The sequence below is a fragment of the Monodelphis domestica genome, chromosome 3, assembly GCF_027887165.1.
Source record: "Monodelphis domestica isolate mMonDom1 chromosome 3, mMonDom1.pri, whole genome shotgun sequence".
Lineage (NCBI taxonomy): Eukaryota > Metazoa > Chordata > Mammalia > Didelphimorphia > Didelphidae > Monodelphis > Monodelphis domestica.
The window spans coordinates 203,295,248-203,314,732 of NC_077229.1; the positions used below are offsets into that span (position 1 = coordinate 203,295,248).

General features: G+C 35.2%; 1 protein-coding gene across 1 annotated transcript in view; it reads right to left on the reverse strand.

The window, feature by feature from the left end:
* Positions 1 to 13,006: 13,006 nt before the first annotated feature.
* The window catches only part of LOC130458089 (uncharacterized), a 45,378-nt gene continuing 38,899 nt past the window's right edge, over positions 13,007 to 19,485 (reverse strand). The window contains exon 3 of the mRNA XM_056821052.1: positions 13,007 to 13,291. Coding sequence (XP_056677030.1) covers positions 13,007 to 13,291 — 285 coding nt within the window. The remainder of the gene's footprint in view (positions 13,292 to 19,485) is intronic.

Here is a 19,485-nt window from a genome sequence, read left to right on the forward strand (position 1 = left end):
GACAATATAAAATATTTAGGAATCTATCTGCTAAGACAAACAGAGGAACTATATGAACAAAACTACAAAACACTTTTCCACACAATTAAAATTAGATCTAAAGAATTGGCAAAACATCAACTACTCATAGGTAGGATGAAATAACATAATAAAAATGACCATCCTACCCAAACTTATTTACTTATTTAGTGCCATACCCATCAAACTAGCAAGAAACTTTTTTATTGAATTGGAAAAAAAACATAACAAAGTTCATTTGGAAGAACAATAGATCAAGGGTATCAAGGAAAATAATAAAAAAAAATTTAAAGAAGGTGGCCTAGAACTACCAGCTTGCAAACTATACTATAAATCTGTGGTCATCAAAACAATATGGTACTGGATAAGAGACAGAAAGGAAGATCAGTGGAATAGACTTGAGGTAAGTGACCTCAACAAGACAATCTACAATAAACCCAAAAATCTCAGGTTTGGGGGACAAAAATCCACTATTTGATCAAAAACTTGGGAAAATTGGGAGACAGTATTGGAAAGGTTGAGTTTGGATCAACATCGCACACCCTGCACCAAGATAAACTCAGAATGGGTGAATGAGTTGAATATAAAGAAGGAAACTATTAGTAAATTAGGTGAACACAAAATTATATAGTTGTCACATCTTTGGGAAAGGAAAGATTTTAAGACCAAGGAAGAGTTAGAAAAAAATTACAAAGTGTAAAATAAATTATTTTGATTACATTAAATTAAAGAGGATTTTTTTTTTACAAACAAAACCAATGCAACCAAAATTAGAAGAGAAGAAACAAATTGGGGAATACGTTTCACTACAAAAACCTCTGACAAAGGTCTAATTACTCAGATTTATAAAAATCAGACCATTTCCCAACTGATAAATGGACAAAGGACATGAATAGGCAATTTGCAGATAAAGAAATCAAAACTAATAATAAACACATGAAAATGTATTTTAAATGTCTAATAATCAGAGAAATGCAAATCAAAACAACTCTGAGGTGTGAGACCACCTCACACCTAGCAGATTGGCTAACATGACAACAAAGGAAAGTAATGAATGTTGGAGGAGATGTGGCAAAAGTGGGACATTAATGCATTGCTGGTGGAGTTGTGAATTAATCCAATCATTCTGGAGGGCAATTTGGAATTATGTCCAATGGGCACTAAACGACTGTCTGCCCTTTGGTCCAGTCATAGCAATGCTCAATTCATACCCCAAAGAGATAATAAGGGAAAAGACTTGCACAAAAATATGTGTAGCCTCAGTCTTTGTGGTGGAAAAAAATTGGAAAATGAGGGGATGCATTCCAGTTGGGGAATGAATGAACTGTATATATTGGTTATGGAATACTATTGTGCCCAAAGGAATAATGAACTGGAGGAATTCCATGTGAACTGGAACAACCTCCAGGAATGCAGAGTGAAAGGAGTAGAACCAGGAGAAAAACAATTGCTTGATCACATGGGCAGAAGGGAATATTACTGGGGATGTAGCCCAGGAAATAGGTTTTGATCAAGGACATATGTAAAACCCAGTGGAATTGCATGCTGGCTATTGGAAGGGGTTGGGGAAGAGGAGAGGAAAAACATGATTCTTATATCCAAGGAAAAGTATTCTAAATTGACTAATTAAATTTTTCAAAAAATATAATATAAATAGATATAGATATAGATATAGATATAGATATAGATATGGATATGGATATGGATATGGATATGGATATGGATATAGATATAGATATAGATATAGATATAGATATAGATATAGATATAGATATAGATATAGATATAGATATAGATATAGATATAGATATAGATATAGATATAGATAAAGGAAAATGTATGGTTACTATATTTTATACTTGGGAGTTAATTTTGAAAAATTAGGTCTGAAAAACATTTTTTTTGTAAATTATTACATATATAACCTGAGGTGATTTCTAAAAAAATAAGTGAATAACTCCTTTTTAAACAAATAAATACCCTCAAATCTATGTGTTTTCTCCATAAATGGGTTTATGAAACTATAATGGCCCTTTACATAAATTTATCCAGATGTTATTGGTATAAGGAATAAGACTGACATACAGTTGGTATCTACATAAGATTTCTTATGACCCAGGTCACTCCCTTCCCAGTGCAACTACACCAATTCCTGAGTAATTAGAACAAAAATTGCCTATAAATCAATGAAAACAAGTGTGCATATGCAGGTGATGGTGAACTCTTAAGGCATTCCTCTATATTAGGCAAATTAGTCCTGGATTAGATTCCACTATTCTCTCCCTCTAGGTGGGAATAGTCTCCTCCCATTTAGGTAGTATTCTAAGACATCACCTCCTATTAGTGTTATATTCTGAGGGCTCCTCACTTTTAGATCAATGACTATCATTCCCTGATACTATGACCTCATATAAAAGATTAAATTATTGTTTTGTAATAATATTTTTGAAAGTGAGGTTGGTTTATTTTGTTTTTTTAACATTGGATTTTGGTATTTTCCATTTTAAGCTTTTCTGTTTTCTTTGATTGTGGTAGGTTCTGTTACTCCAAAACATTTTCTCTTCAAATTGGTCAGTATCACAAAGGGATGTTATTTAACTTTTTAAAAAATAAAGTAAATTAAAATATAGCAAAAATAAATTTAAATTTAATTTCTGACAATTCCAAATTATTTTCTGTAATTACTTTTCCCTTTTAAACTTTTCTTTGGGGTGGGGTAAACCAACTTATCATGTTATACATATGTGTAAAATACTAGTTATTATTATAATTTTAACTCCATCAAATACAAGTTATTTAAGGCTAAGTTTATCTATTTCATATATAAATGTAGTAGGCATTGCAACAATACAACTAATTTGCATTATGAACCATTGATAATTGTGGAAGATAGCCCCCATTTTGAAATTAGAAAAGTGGGTCTAGAATTCTACATTTATGCATTTTCTATTAATGTGCAATGATTACTCTCCATTATTGGGCATTCATCATGTTAGTTACATCTTTGTTGACTTTTATTTGAACTTTATTTGAAACTTTAAATTACGTATTTACTAATACCTTCTGTACTCAAAACGAATAGTGTTAACTACTGCTTTACATGCCTCTCTTCAAAAGATTTTGCATCCCATCTGAAATATCCTGGCCCAAATCCTCCTTTTCATTATCATATCCCTTCACCAATGTCATGGAAAATAATAGTATTGCTACTTAAAACTCAGAACTTTTAGGTAAATAATGCTATATTAAAGTAATATTATTGCCAATAGACTTCCGGTCAAGATGGCGGCTTAAAGAAAGCTAAAGTTCAGATCTCCGGAAACCCTTCCCTACCAAACTCAAACTATATGCTCCTAGGGCAGCAAAATTCAAAACGAACAACAGCATAGACCCTGGAAATCCTCCTCCTGGACCTGGACCAAAAGGTACGGCCCCCAAAAGCCAGAACCAGAGATCACTCGGACCTAAGGGGTAGGCAGGAGGAAGGTCCCAGGACTCATCCCCCCCAACCCAGAGGGCTGAGTCCAAGACAGCAGAGGGAACCTCAAAGCCTCAGGGCCAGTTATTCTGAAGGCCACTTCCTGAAAACAACCTGACTCAGTTGCCGGGGCACCCAGACAGCAGGGAAACAGAGAGAGACAGGGGAGCCTGTAACTCCCTGGCTGGATCCTTCCATTCGAGTCTCACGGAAGGTCCCTGCCTCAGGGCATACTCAGTTCAACCCAGTGAAAGCTAACCTTATCAGGAGCCCTCCAAACTCTGGGAAGCCATGGCCCCTCCCCCCTCAGAGTGTAGGCTCTTCTGGCTGGCTAAGGCACTGAAAAACCTCGTGGAGAGTGCCAAGCCAGGCTCAGAGCATGGAATAAGGCAACGGAGAAGCATTGGGAGGGAACTGAGGAGGGTAGTAACACAGAAACACCAGCAATTCCTGGCCTCCCAGGAAAGACAGAACAGCGGAGGAGAACCGGATAATTTGCCTAGGGCTAAAACCTCTGAACACCAGACAAAGATAAGAAAAGCTAGACCTCCCCCACTCAGATAGAGATGACAAACTCCACAGAAGCACAAAAGCCTCAAAATTCCAAGAAAAACAAGAAGAAGGGGCCAACTTTGGACACATTTTATGGAGCAAAAATACAAAATACAGAGGAGATAGAAGAGGAAACACAAGCAAATGCTCCGAAACCTTCCAAAGGAAAAGGAAACTCTCCACAAACCCATGAAGAATTGGAATCAGAAAGGATCAAAAAGATGGAAGCCTTTTGGGAGGAAAAGTGGGAAATAATGCAAAAGAAATTCATGCATCTACAAAACCAGTTTGACCAAAGTGAAAAGGAAAAGTAGGCTCTAAAGGTCAGAATTAGGCAACTCAAAGACAACGAGCAAGAATTAATAAAGCAAAGCCAAAAGACCGAGAAATTAGAAGAGAACATAAAATATCTCACTGACAAGGTCATAGACTTAGAAAACAGAGGGAGAAGAGACAATTTAGGAATAATTGGACTACCAAAAAAGCCAGAAATAAACAGGAAACTCGACATCATAATACAAGATATAATCAAAGAAAATTGCCCAGAGATCCTAGAACAAGAGGGCAATACAGGCACTGAAAGAGTTCACAGAACACCCCTACACTAAATCCCAAAAGACAACTCCCAGGAATGTAATTGCCAAATTCCAAAGCTTTCAAACAAAAGAAAAAATCTAACAAGAAGCAAGAAAAAGATAATTTAGATATAAAGGAATGCCAATCAAGGTCACACAAGACCTTGCAAGTTCCACTCTGAATGACCTTAAGGCATGGAACATGATTTTCAGAAAGTCAAGAGAGCTGGGCCTTCAACCAAGAATCAGCTATTGATCAAAACTGACTATATATTTCCAAGGGAAAGTATGGGCATTCAACAAAATAGAAGATTTCCAAGTTTTTGCAAAGAAAAGACGAGAGCTCTCTGGAAAGTTCGATATCAAAAAACAAAGAGCATGGAATACCAGAAAAGGTAAATATGAAGGAAAGGGAAAAGGAGAAAAATGTTATCTTTTTCTTTCACTCAAACTCTCTTCCTTAAGGACTACATTTATATCAATCTATGTATATTAACATGTGGGGAAAATGTAATGTGTAAATAGGGGGGAAAGAAAGACCAAATAGAATAATCTTTCTCACACAAAGATTCACATGGGAAGGGGAGGGGAAGAAAACTCCTATAAGAAGGAGAGGAAGAGAGTTTTTACTTAACCTTACTCTCAGGGAAATCAACTCTGAGAGGGAAGAACATCCAGATCCATTGGGATCTTGAATTCTATCTTACCCAACAAATAAAGGTAGAAGGGAAAACCAAGTGGGGGAGGGGGGAGGGAACACAAAAAAGGGAGGAAAGAAGAGGGGGGAGGGGGTTGTAACAAAAAGGGAGGGACTAGAAAGGGAAACATATCAAGGGAGGGGGCAATACATTAGGTCATAGAAACATGGCACACAAATGCAGAAAAGCAGAAATAATAAATGCAGCCTTTTCAGATCACAAGGCAATAAAAATAATGATCAGTAATGGTACATGGAAAAACAAATCAAAAACTAATTGGAAATAAAACAATATGATACTCCAAAATCGTTTAGAGAAGAAATTATAGAAACAATTAATAATTTCATCGAGGAAAATGACAATGGTGAAACATCCTTTCAAACCTTTTGGGATGCAGCCAAAGAGGTAATCAGAGGTAAATTCATATCCCTGAGTGCATATATTAACAAACTAGGGAGAGCAGAGATCAATCAATTGGAAATGCAAATAAAAAAACTTGAAAGCTATCAAATTAAAACCCCCCAGCAGAAAACCAAACTAGAAATCCTAAAAATTAAGGGAGAAATTAATAAAATCGAAAGTGATAGAACTATTGATTTAATAAATAAGACAAGAAGCTGGTACTTTGAAAAAACAAACAAAATAGACAAAGTACTGGTCAATCTAATTTAAAAAAGGAAAGAAGAAAAGCAAATTAACAGCATCAAAGATGAAAAGGAGGATGTCACCTCTGATGAAGAGGAAATTAAGGCAATCATTAAAAATTACTTTGCCCAATTATATGGCAATAAATACACCAATTAAAATGATATGGATGAATATATACAAAAATACAAACTGTCTAGACTAACAGAAGAAGAAATAGAATTCTTAAATAATCCCATATCAGAAAATGAAATCCAACAGGCCATCAAAGAACTTCCTAAGAAAAAATCCCCAGGGCCTGATGGATTCACCAGTGAATTCTATCAAACATTCAGAGAACAGTTAATCCCAATACTATACAAACTACTTGACATAATAAGCAAAGAGGGAGTTCTATCAAACTCCTCTTATGACACAAACATGGTACTAATTCCAAAACCAGGCAGGTCAAAAACAGAGAAAGAAAACTATAGACCAATCTCCCTAATGAATATAGATGCAAAAATCTTAAATAGGATACTAGCAAAAAGACTCCAGCAAGTGATCAGAAGGGTCATCCACCATGATCAAGTAGGATTTATACCAGGGATGCAGGGCTGGTTCAATTTTAGGAAAACCATCCACATAATTGACCACATCAACAAGCAAACCAACAAGAACCACATGATTATCTCAATAGATGCAGAAAAAGCCTTTGATAAAATACAACACCCATTCCTATTAAAAACCCTAGAAAGCATAGGAATAGAAGAGTCGTTCCTAAAAATAATAAACAGTATATATCTAAAACCATCAGCTAATATCATCTGCGATGGGGATAAACTAGATACATTCCCAATAAGAGCAGGAGTGAAACAAGGATGCCCATTATCACCTCTACTACATTGTACTAGAAACACTAGCAGTAGCAATTAGAGAAGAAAAAGAAATTGAAGGCATCAAAATAGGCAAGGAGGAGACCAAGTTATCACTCTTTGCAGATGACATGATGGTCTACTTAAAGAATCCTGGAGATTCAACCAAAAAGCTAATTGAAACAATCAACAACTTTAGCAAAGTTGCAAGATACAAAATAAACCCACATAAGTAATCAGCTTTTCTATATATCTCCAACACAGCTCAGCAGCAAAAACTAGAAAGAGAAATCCCATTCAAAATCACCTTAGACAAAATATTATTGCCAATAGTGCCATCTTTCCTGAAAGTTACTTTTAAAATGCATTCCAAGTAACACCATTGTAGCTTTCCTTTAAATGTTATAAATGAGATAATAGGTTTTTGCTAATTTAGGTAAAGTGTGCGTCTTGTCATGTCATTATTTACTTAGTGAGCTCCAATAACACCCTCTTATCTACAAGATCAAATATAAACTCCAGTTTGGCATTTAAAGCTCATTATAACCTGGACCCTTACTATTTTTTCTTAGGTGATACTCTTCATTCATTCTATGATCCAGAGACAGTAGCCTACTTGCCCTTCCATGCATAAGATACTTCTCCTACCTCCATGTCTTTGCCCTGGCTATTCCCATGTCTGGAATAATTTACCTATGCCTCTTAATTGCCCTTATTTCTTCAGGCCTCAACCCAAATCCAAATACCCTACTCTACAAGAGTCCTTAACTAGTAACTCCAATTGTTAGTGTCTTTTCCTCCGAGATTATTTTCCATCTATTCTGTATGCATTTAAAATGCAACTGGCTATTTATATATTGTCTCTTCTATTAGAATGTGAATTCCTTCAGAGAAAAGACTTTTTGCTATTGTTCTTTTCTTTTCTCTTTTCATATTCCCAGCATTTAGCATAGTGCCTAGCACATAATGGGTGTTAAATAAGGTGGGGTTTTTTTGGTTTTGACTGATGAACTGAATTAGAAAACTCTGTGCCCTTGCACTAACAACAGAATATGAATAAAAACCAAATCAAAATATTAATACTAAATCTCTGAGGAAGGAAAAAATGCCAACCCACCTTGAAAAGACTCTTTAGAGGAACCAGCATGAAAAGCTAGAGGAATCTCTGAATTTTTCTTTTTTTCTTTCTCTGGCTGGTCCGATCTATTTTCCATGTCTGAAGTTGCTTTCTTTCCCTCAGTCATTAAGCATGTTGGAAATTCTGGGGAGAGCTGTAGATGTCTTTCATATTCTTTTTGATCATCCATACTCAGAGGAAGTTTAATTATCTATTAAGAGATAAATCTGTCATCTAAACAGTTTAAAATATTATGCTCACACAGTAATTTTTCTCTCTAGCATAATAACACAATTTATGAAATCTAAAAGGTCAATTATGAATTCAATTTTCAACATCTTGTAATTTTCTTGTTTGATTGCAGGACAAAAGAGGCTGTAGTATGGAATTGTTTCTTATTGTTGTTCTTAAATAAATATCAACAGCTTTTATATTATGGCTTCGAATATTATCACTTACTTTTCAAATTCATCCATTCTGTCTTCTAGTTTTTAAATTTTTTTTTCCAAATGATATGCCGCAATTACACATTAACATACATAAAAATATGTGTGTGTGTGTCAGCCTAAGAAGCTGTAACAGTGGGAAATAGAATCAAACGAATAAGTATATAAGTATATAAGTATCCATTGTGTTTCTTGTGTGCAGATATTTTTTTCAAATGTTACATTCTAAATTCAGGAAAACCATGTACTTAAAATTCAGGAAGTAGTTCCTGATTTGGCAGTATTTTTTCACCATGATTTCATTATTCCTTTCATCTGCTCTTCAAGAAAAGTAATAGTATATTCTGTTCATTGCAGAAAATTCCCAGACATGAAACATAAGGTGGGAAAAAAATATGTTTATATTATTTACCCAGTCAGAGACCTCCATAGGAATTGGATGTAGACATATCATTTAGGAATTGGTCAGTGGAAACTTTTAGGTAAATGAAACAACTCATGACATTTCTTTTAAAATACTTAGAAGATTAAATGAGTTAAGTCATAAATCTAAAAAGTAGTTTGCCATTGACTATTAGAATGTTGGCTACATTTATCATTATGTCATAAAACTTTATTTTAATATCACTTGTCAAATAATCGTTTAAATCCTGCCTTTAAAAATATCAAATTCTATATAACAATACTTTGTCTCATTTTATCTGAATGGTGAATTAGTTTTGTTTTGGAATTATTACATGTTATCTTTTTTGCAGTAAGGTAGTAGTACATTTTCACACTCTATCTTGCAGTGAGGTGAATATTAGATTGCAATTAGCAGAAATTAATAGTGGGAAAACAAAAGTCTTTTCCCTTTTCTTAAAATGTTGACCTAAATTCATTTTCCCAGCATGCTGTGTTTTTAATCACACTATTTAATCAAGGAATTTAATCCCTAAATTTAAGCTTTATTTTCACATAACTCATCAATGGCTTTCTTTTAAAAAGTTACTTGATCCTGATGATCTTTAGAAAAAATATTCTCCTAACAGTTTGTGTTTATGAGGATAACGCTCTATTACATTAGAGACAGTCACTTTCTAAATTAAAAAAAAAAACTAGATTACTATAGTAAGACATTTGAAAAGAACTTCTTATTTCAAATTGTCTGAGCACATATATCAAGAAAAAATTACTACTGGATATTCTCGGGTATCAGTATGGCATGGAAATGGAGCATGGGACTTGGAATCAGAAAGAGCAGAGTTTAAATTGTGCCTCAAACATTTACTAGCTACATGATACTGTGGAATTCAATTAATCCCTCTCAGTCCCAATCCTTCTTTCAGTCACTTAGGCAACAAGCATTTTTTAAGCCCTTACTATATTCTAGGCATTATGATAAGAACTGGGAATACAAAGAAAGCCAAAAATATGGTCTCTGCCCTCAAGGCTCTAATATTCTAATGAGGGAGATAATATGCAAAAAGTTATCTATATAAACTACTACTACTACAATGTATTGGAAAGTTATTGGGGGATGGGATAGGGAAAACCTCCTAGAGAAATTAGGATTTTAGCTGAATCTTGATGGAAGCCAGGAAGATCAGGAGATAAAGGAAGCAGAGTATTCCAGCCATAAGGGATAGATGTTGAAAAAAGTATGGAGTTGGGAGATACCATTTCCTGTTTGAGGAACTTTAAGAAATTCAACTTTTTATACCTTAGAATATGTAGATGGAATTAAAGGATAAGAGAACTGGAGAAGGAAGGGATCAGATTATTAAAGTTTTTAAATATTAAACAGAAGATTTTATATTTAATTCTGGAGGTAATTGAGAGCCACTAGAGATTATTGAGTAGGGTTGTGTGAATTTTAAAACTACTGCACCCTACTTAGACCATACTTTAGAAGATCTGATTTAGCTATTTCCTGATTAGTAACAATGGAGATACTTGATTTAACAGAATCAGGTCTTGGGAACTCTACATTGCCTCACCCTACTTAGTTTAACAAGGTCAAGAATGTCTTCACCTATACTCAAGGATTAAGTATCTAAGAAGATGGCCTTCAACAGACATGTGCAGAAACAGCAGACAGACCCCTGGGCTGTCCTAAGTCAAGCTAAGCTATCATTGGTACAGATGAGATGCAGGGAAGTGATGTAAAAACGTCTATATAGGGCACATCACTTCCTCTCTTCAGCCTCTTTCCCCAGAGAGGCGACTCTGGCTGGTAGAATGCTAAGTGTTCCGACATCTTGGCGTGGTGGTAGCTATTTGTCTGGGTTTGGCAGTGAGTTTGCCCTTGAGCTAATTCAGGTTCAGGCATTTTGGCTGAGCCCTTTTTGAGTTCAGGCTGATTCCTTCTTCCTTACTCTACAAAATCTTACCTTCCTGGAGCCTCTGGTCTTCCTCCTGGCACAAGCCAGGTGGGAGAAATACTACATCCTTTCCTTCTTCCTTCTTCTTAATTTCTTTCCACTATATCAATTAAATCACCATAAATTTCCAGCTGACTTGGTTATATTTTTTTTATTTGGGATATCCATGACAGCCAAATAATTAACATAGTTTAGGTCACAACACTAAAATTATCCTTTACAGGTGAGGGAGTGAGAAATTCAGACCTATGCTTTAGAAAAATCATTTTGGCAACAGTGGGACACAGATTATAGCAGGGAAATATTAAGACATAGAGATCAACCATGTATTTCCTACATACAAGCCCAGTTATGAGATGATGAGTGACTATATCAGGGTAATGGCTGTATGAGTAGATAAGATGGGACTTATAAGAGAGATGTAATGGCAAAAACATTAATATTGGATAGGTAGAGTGAAAGTGATAGATAAGAGAAAGATGACACCAAAGGTTTTGTGAATGGGAGTGAATAGGAAAATGTCAGTGCCCTTGACAATAAGAAGGTAGATTGGAGAAGGAAAACATTTAGGGAGAAAGACATTAAACTATGTTTTGAGCATGATGAGTCTGAGATTTCTAAAAGAGATGCAGTATGGTGCCAAAAAGCAGTGTTTATTGACAGATTAATAAATCCAAGAATTATTTGCATAGAGATGATAATTGAACCTATAAGGGCTGTTGAAATCAACAAATTAGAAAAGATATAGTATTAGGGGAGGAGAAAAGAAGGCCCAGGGTATAACTCTTTGGAACACTCAAAGTTAGTGAGTATGAATGATATGGATGAAGATCCAGAAAATGGAATAGAAAATGATCAGTGGTCAGAGTTTCCTTAACTATATGAGGTGATTAGAATGATGGCCTCTAAATCTATGATACTAAACTCATTAACATAAATATTTATCTTTAGTTCACACCCATTCCTGGAGTTATAATTGTTATATGGAATTGGGTATTCATTTTGCTTTTTAAATAGGGATCCTTACTCCTTTACATCCTTTTTCTCCATTTCATAAGCATATATACTTATTTCAGTCTTTAAGTCATTGATACAAACCTATTTGTATGTAAAATGTCTTGTTAAGAGATAAATCCTATGTTAGTAGGAAGACTGGTACATCTATTCAATTTAAGTCCCAATAAGTAAAAGGAGGAAACAGAAAAGAGTGGAGAAAGGAGAGGATTCTTGACACAAATGACATAGTATATCTAGTATATATAGTAAAGATTCTGCCTCTAAAAGATATATTGGGGATACCTATGTGATTCAATGGATTAGAACCATGCCTACAGATGGGAGGTCCTGTGTTCAAATCTGAACTCAGACATTTCTCTGGGCAAGTAACTTAACCCCAATTATCTGGTCCTTGCTGCTTTTCTGACCTGGAACCAATACATGGTATTGATTCTAAAACAGAAGGTAAGGCTTTAAAAATATATATATTATCATGTCACCTAGAGAAAATAATTTCAACTCTGCAACTTATTTCCCCAGAATCTGTAAATTAAAGACTAAATGATCTCTAGCATCCTTTCCAGTTCAAATATTTTATGATTATATGATACCTTGTCTTTTACTTTTGTGGTATCTCCTACAACAGGTTAGAGAACCTACTACATAATAATAACTTATGTTTTTGTTTATTGCTCATGCACACCTTTAATTGTGTTCACATAGTATCAAAGTGATCATCATGGCATGTTAACTAAATTGATTGATTATTCTGTAATTGAAAGATATCATAGATTTTTAAAATTGAAAAATTAGAATTCAAATTTATTAAGCAGTTTAAACTTGTCAGAAAAAATATATAAATATACAATGCAAAGAATTAGGTAGCTAACTTGCGAAGTAGCATAGTATCATGAACTGAATATTTACTGGGAATTGGGAAAGCTGGGTTCTATTTCCAGTTCTATCATTAGCTAATTGAATTGCCTCAGACAAAACTTCTAATTACCCCCAGTGCAGGAGTTTGCTGGAAGAAGATGTGAAATATATGGTCTTTGAGTTTACCTTTGGCTATGAGAATCTATAAATCTTAAAAGTTTTATTTACCCCTATTACACCAACCTAACTTGAATTATAAGTTGATTTTTTGGTGCAAATTATTTTTACTAATTAGAGAGGTTGCTACTCATTGAACTTTGAGGTGATATGAAAACACATGGAGGGTCAAATAGAAACAGCTTTGAAAGTTTCTCGGTTCTTTTGATATTTATAGCATCTGATTACAAACCTGAAAATAGAGATTACACAACCAGTGGTCCAAATCTGAACAAATCAAATCTTCAATTTTCCTGAAATGTTCAAGTTTCTGATCATAATGACCTCGGAGAAGTGGACACTTGAATTTTCCCTCCACTATATCAAAGTTGTTGTCACAGAAAGGAAAAGCTCCCCAGCCTACTACGCGGTCAATAGACACATAAGTCCCACGAAAGAGAAGAAATTCAAACAGGAGAGTCATGCCAGGCTTCACGTGTTCATTAGAAGGCAGAACCTAGGGAGGAGAAAGATAAACTTATGAGCTACTTGCTAGAACACTTTAGAAAACAATACAAAGTATAATTCAAATTAAATCTCTCATAAACATAAATATAAGAAGACGTCAATGGAGGTGTGCTGAAACTCACGGAAACTTTATTAATTGAGTGGATATAACTAGACCTTCTACATGTAGGCCATATTTTTTTAACATCAGAAAATTCATTCTACAAAGAAACTCAATGAGTACAGTGAACGTTCTTTTTTCTCAAAAGACTTTTAATACTAGACAATGTATAATGAAGAAAAACTTCATGAATATAGTGATAGAAGAAATACATTCCTCCAAGGAAAATATTTAATAGCAATTTTTTAGAAGGTAAGTTCCTTGAGAGTAGACAGACCAATTTTTTCATTTGTACCTCTAACATTTAACAATACTGCCTAGCACCACATATGTGTTTAATATGTGCTTTTTGTTCATTTATTTAGACTATAGACCAACAGTTCTCATTTTTTTTTTACTTTAAGACCCCCTTTATAGTCTTAAAAATTATTGAGGATGCTTTTGTCCCCCCCAAAAAAATTTTTGGTTTCTGTGAGTTTATATCTATCAAGATGTAATGTATTAGAAATTAAAACTTCTAGTATTTTTATGAAAATTTTGAATGTGCAGAATCCCTGAAAGAATCTTGGGAATGCCCATAGGTATCCAGACCATACTTGGAGAACTGTTGCTATAAACAATACAGAAAAAAAGGTATTTGAGATTTGATCATTTTTCCAACAATCCTTCCTGGTTCAGTTATCCAGCTAAGCAGTTTACTTTGATAAATAAAAGCTGGTAATTGTCAAACTTCCATAATGAGCTATGATGATGGCATCTCAGTGAACAATCAAGGGGTCAAAAAGGGAGCTAAGCAACTTTAAAAGAAAAGCTGCAAAACTTTTCAACCTTTAGATTTTCCAGTGCTTCTGGTAAACCCTGAAGGTATTCCTATTCCTCTACTTTCTACTTTCTTGCCATTTTTTGATTTATCTGATGTGTCTTTCAAAGTCTAATCTCCATTTACATATATTCCCCCTCTAGTTAGGAATAAAGAACAAGGATAGGACCATAAAAATATACCTCTGGGGCCTGGGGGAAGGCAGCTAAAAACTGACCATGTTTCTTTGCCTCTGTTAAAGGAACCAACTCAAAGGAAATCCAGACCACTACCTTTCATCCTGATGGCTACATATTAGGCTTGGAAGATTTTATTGAATGATTCCAGGCTAAAGTAAACAACCTAAGATATGAGGAAAATGAAAAATACCTCCTGGAAGTGTGCCTTATTAAAAGTGAAATTATTGCTTAATCTCTATGATGAGAAAAAAAGCGATAACTTTAGTTTATTCTTGCTATTAAGTGTAGTGCTATTTATTAGTCAGTGGACTTCTATTTTCTGTTGTCCTGTCCTATGATACATACTTTTCAAGCAAACACTCACTAAGATTAAAATTAATATCATTATCTGGAAATAAAAATCATGATAAAATATAGACAGCTAATAAATAAAATTTCAAGAGAGCAAGAAACTCTCATGGATGATTAATACAAGTTGAATAGTGATGAGTCAGAGGATGGGCAGTAAGGGGAGAAAAGATAAATTTGCCAGAGTTGAGTAGCAGCAACAGTCAAGAAAATAGCAAGGAAGGCCTGAAGGATAATAACTAAAATGAACATAGTCCATATAGTATAGTAGTAGTCTCTCAGTAACTGAGGATGACGATTGTCTTTGTGCACTTTCATCTGTGATGTAGATGAGCGTGCACAAAAACACTTGTGCGTGAAGGAGATTTAAGTGGAAAAGTCGATGCACAGAGACAGTCCCACTCTCTCCGCATTGGAAGCCTGGGTCCAGTGGCACGAAAAGTTGTTACACCTAGAGACTTCCTCAGCTGCATTGGATGACCGTGTTGTCTTTTGTGCTCCAACACGCCCAGAGCACTCCACAGTGCTTTGCTGCGTCGCCATCTCAGCCGTTGAACCTTCTTATTGGTTTCTTCCGCCTGTTCCACCAAAGCAGTCTTCACATGCTGGGTGAGCAAAGCCCTGGTTCACCAGGGGTCTATGACCCACTGGCTACCCTCACAAGGTTTAGCCGGCTTGTCGAAGCCATTACCTGGGGTGTGACCGCTGCTGTATGCTAGCAGCTACTAGGAGCCAAAAGTGAGAGCAGGGTGTCAGGTGAGGATCAAAGGTTGGAGAGCTGCCCTAGGAGGGCATGACAAGCCCTCCATACCAGAGATACTACTCCTCCCTGAGCACCCCGTACACCCCACATAGTCCTTACTAAGTGCCTAAATAGCAAAGTTCTGCTCAAGAAGGTCACTCTTTCAGTAGGTCATTGATACAGACAAGGAGATCTCTCTCTCTCTCTGTCTCTGTCTCTGTCTCTGTCTCTCTCTCTCTCTCTCTCTCTCTCTCTCTCTCTCTCTCTCTCTCTCTCAAGCATTATATTCTAAATTATTGATTTCCATGGTTGTATATATTTTGATAAGTGGTAAAAGAGGGTGAACTTTGAAATTTCCAAGGTCCCCACAATTTCTGTTGCACACAAGGGTAATAATGCACTTCACTTGAAACTGACTCTCCATTGACTCTGGTAAGCTTCTGAGCCTTCAGGAACCCTCCTAAAAGTTCCTGAGTTCCTGGGATTCCACTAAAAATGACAGTATCTACCAGGCCCAGAGACAGGAAGACAGGAGTTCAGGTCCAATCTCAGATATTTCCTAGTTGTGTAACCCTGGATATGCTATTTAACCTTATTTGCCTCCGTTTCCTCAATTAAAACATGAGAGTAATGATAGCACATTCCTCCAAGACTTGCTGTGAGGATCAAATGTCATAATATTTGCATAGTATCTGGCATTTAGTAAGGACTATGTTCATTTTAGTTATTATCCTTCAGGCCTTCCTTCTAGCTAGGAAAAATTAAATTTCCCATCAGTATTCTTAATGACAATGTATTACAAAAGAAATGATAGAAACAAACCAATTTTTTAAAAGTAAATGGAAATAAGCACATATGGACTCCTTTTAGTGACCTTAAAGTGCCAGTTTCTCCACCATCTATCTATAGGAAACAATCTTGAGCATAAAAATGAATGAAATGAACTGATTGGTCATATGCGAGTCAATTTCACCAGCTCCAGAGATGTGGTCAATTTCTTTGCCTTTTTTTCAAAGGCTAGTACATGACAGGAATAATTTCCCTCAATGCATAGCCCTTAATGTCTTGTTCAATCATATGTATGTATTTAATTAGACATGGGTGAGAATGGGAAATTGCTTAAGAATACATTTGGAATGACAAACATAGCCATTGATATGTAGGTGTAGTTTATATTATTTATGTAAATATATTCTAAGACTTTGTGTAGGCTTAAAATGAAAGAGAAACATCTGTTGAAAAATGCCATAACCCTGTGGCAGCTGCTATTAAACCATTAACAGTATCAGGTTTCATTTAAACCAGATTTACCATTTTCTATAACAGCCCGTGGGAAAGCTAAAAACATTAGGCACAAATTACTGACAAAAGAGATCCTTAATCAAGCCATACTTTTCATTTGGCTAGTTGGATGCTAGTAACCTTTGTGAAGTGGGAGTGAAAGGTGGAAAGAAAAAAATGGAGAAAGAGTACAGTTCAGTCACCTGCTTTTTCTCCCTAAGTGAAAAATAATGAAGCCGAGCAAAACTATGTTTTTAACCAAAATTCCATCTATTTTATATTCTCATATTGCATTATTAGAGCAATTACAAGTTTATATTAGTAACAACTATAGACCATAAGAATGGAATGCAGAAGGCACTCCCTCTGCTACAGGTTTTTTTAGCTTCCTTGGAAGCTCAGCTCAAGAAACACCTTCTACATGAAGCCTTTACTTATTCCCCAAGTTTATAATATCTCCTCTAAAATGTGACCAAGTATTCATGCTATGTACATTTTAAATTGCCTTAGTTTTTATATTTTCATCTGTGCACATGCTATCTAATCCCCATTCCCTAAAATGGAAAATCCTTAAGATTTGGGACCATTTCTTTTTGGAGGTATCAGGGGGGAGAGTGGTTCTTTTCAGTGAGTATAGCACTGGATTTGGAATCAAGAAGATTCATCTTCATGAATTCAAATCTAATCTCAGACAGTTGCTAACTGTGTGACCCTGGGCAAGTCACTTAGTCCTTCTTGCCTCAGTTTCCTCATCTTTAAAATGAAATGGAGAAGGAAATGGCAAACCACAGCAGTGTCTTTGCAAAGAAAACCCCAAATTGGGTCATAAAGAGTCAGACATGACTGAAATTAATGAACAACAAAGACAACAATACCCTCAGAACCTGGCACAGTACCTGAGAGATAGTAGGTACTGATTAATTTTTTGTTGTTGTTAGTTGATTGATAGAGAATCAGAAATATGCTAGCAGCCTGTTGTCACTTAAAGGAAGAACAATTTGGAGAATGAACCATAGGTCTAGCTCCATATCAGACATTACAATGTCATCTTGAATATGTAAGGTAACTGTTCTACATATATTTTCTAGATTCCTGATTGTCCCATCTATTAAATATAGAGACTACCTGATTTTTCTCACTTGAAGAAGCGAGTGAGAGAATATATGAAGGTAATGCCAATAGTATAAAGTGTTATATAAATATATTTTCATAAAATAGCATACAGAACAAAACATGGCAATCATAGCAACTCCACAAGCAAAATTCCCTATCTCCTGCTCTCGAATACCTCATGACTCTAGCAGGTGTCATTCAATAGTGGAGTCTGAACTGTGGATTGGTAATCATTGAGTCCTTCCCTGTCAACAACCACAAACACTATTCAATTTTGAATAGGAAATAATGAGTAGCACAAGATAAGCAGATATGAATGGATGACATTCACATTATCTCTACCCTCTCCCCAAATGCACGTCTCCATTAAAATTCCCCATTTCTGTGGATGACATCAACATCTTTCCAATCTCCCAAGTTCTCAAACTTCTTATCCTTCACTCTTCCTCAACTGAAACCACTCCCCTTTAAAGGTACCAATGATCTCTACATTCATGAAATATATTGACTTTTTCTGAACTATTATCTTTTGGACACCTCTGAAGTATACACTCACCTTCTGCTCCTGCATACTTAATCCTCTTCCCTCTTCTTACATTCTCAGTTGGTAACTTATTGGCTCACATCAGTTTAATTATTTGATAACTCCCAAAGCTATGTATCTAAACCTACTAGCTCTTCTAAATTCAATTGCTGCATCAACAATTGTCCATTGGACAGTTTGAGTTTGATTTCTCATCAATATCTCTAACACAAAGTTTCAAAGGCAAATTCTTTACATTTCTCTCCAAACCAACCATTTATTCAATGTTCCATTTTTCTGTTGAGAGCAACACAAAAAAAAGTTCCCATCATATGAGTTTAGAATCTTGGTATTTTATTATCTTTAACTCTTCGCTGACAAAGAATTAAGTAAAGATGTAAAAAACAGTTCAGTCCACCCTGATTTGATCAAAATCAGAAGTTCTGAGTCATCCTAGTATCAGTAAAAACATATGAAAGACCATTGCTGTTACTAAATGAAACCACAGAAAGATTACTGCTTATTCTGAAGTACTACATAACTATGAGTTACTTTTATTACATGTGACCTCATACTTACAAAGACTACAAAAACATTTTGGTGCATATAGGAAATTTTTGTCTTATGTCAGCATTTTGTATATAGCAGGGCTATAATCAATGGTTATTGATTAAGTTCTCAGTTCTATGTAATTCCTATATTTTCTATTGAAGAATTATTCCTGTTACCCCATTCCTAGATCTTGACATCCTCTAAATCTCTTTGTATCAGTTAAAATTTAAACTCCTTAACATTTTTTTTTATTAAAAACTTTTTACAGTCTCAATCTGATCTACTTTTCCTTCCAGGACACTTCAACCAAATTTAAACTGTCATGGCTTGTCAGTCAGTCTAGACTTTGCTCTTTGTTAGCCATCAGAGCCAATACTTCAATAGAATCAAAGTAGTTCAAAGTGAAAATAAAAGGTAAATGGAATTTGAATAAAGGCCAATAAACTTATTCCTTGTCAGTGTCTTTTCTTCCCAATGTTTGATTGATCATGAAACTAATCTAAATATATTTTAATTTTACATGTT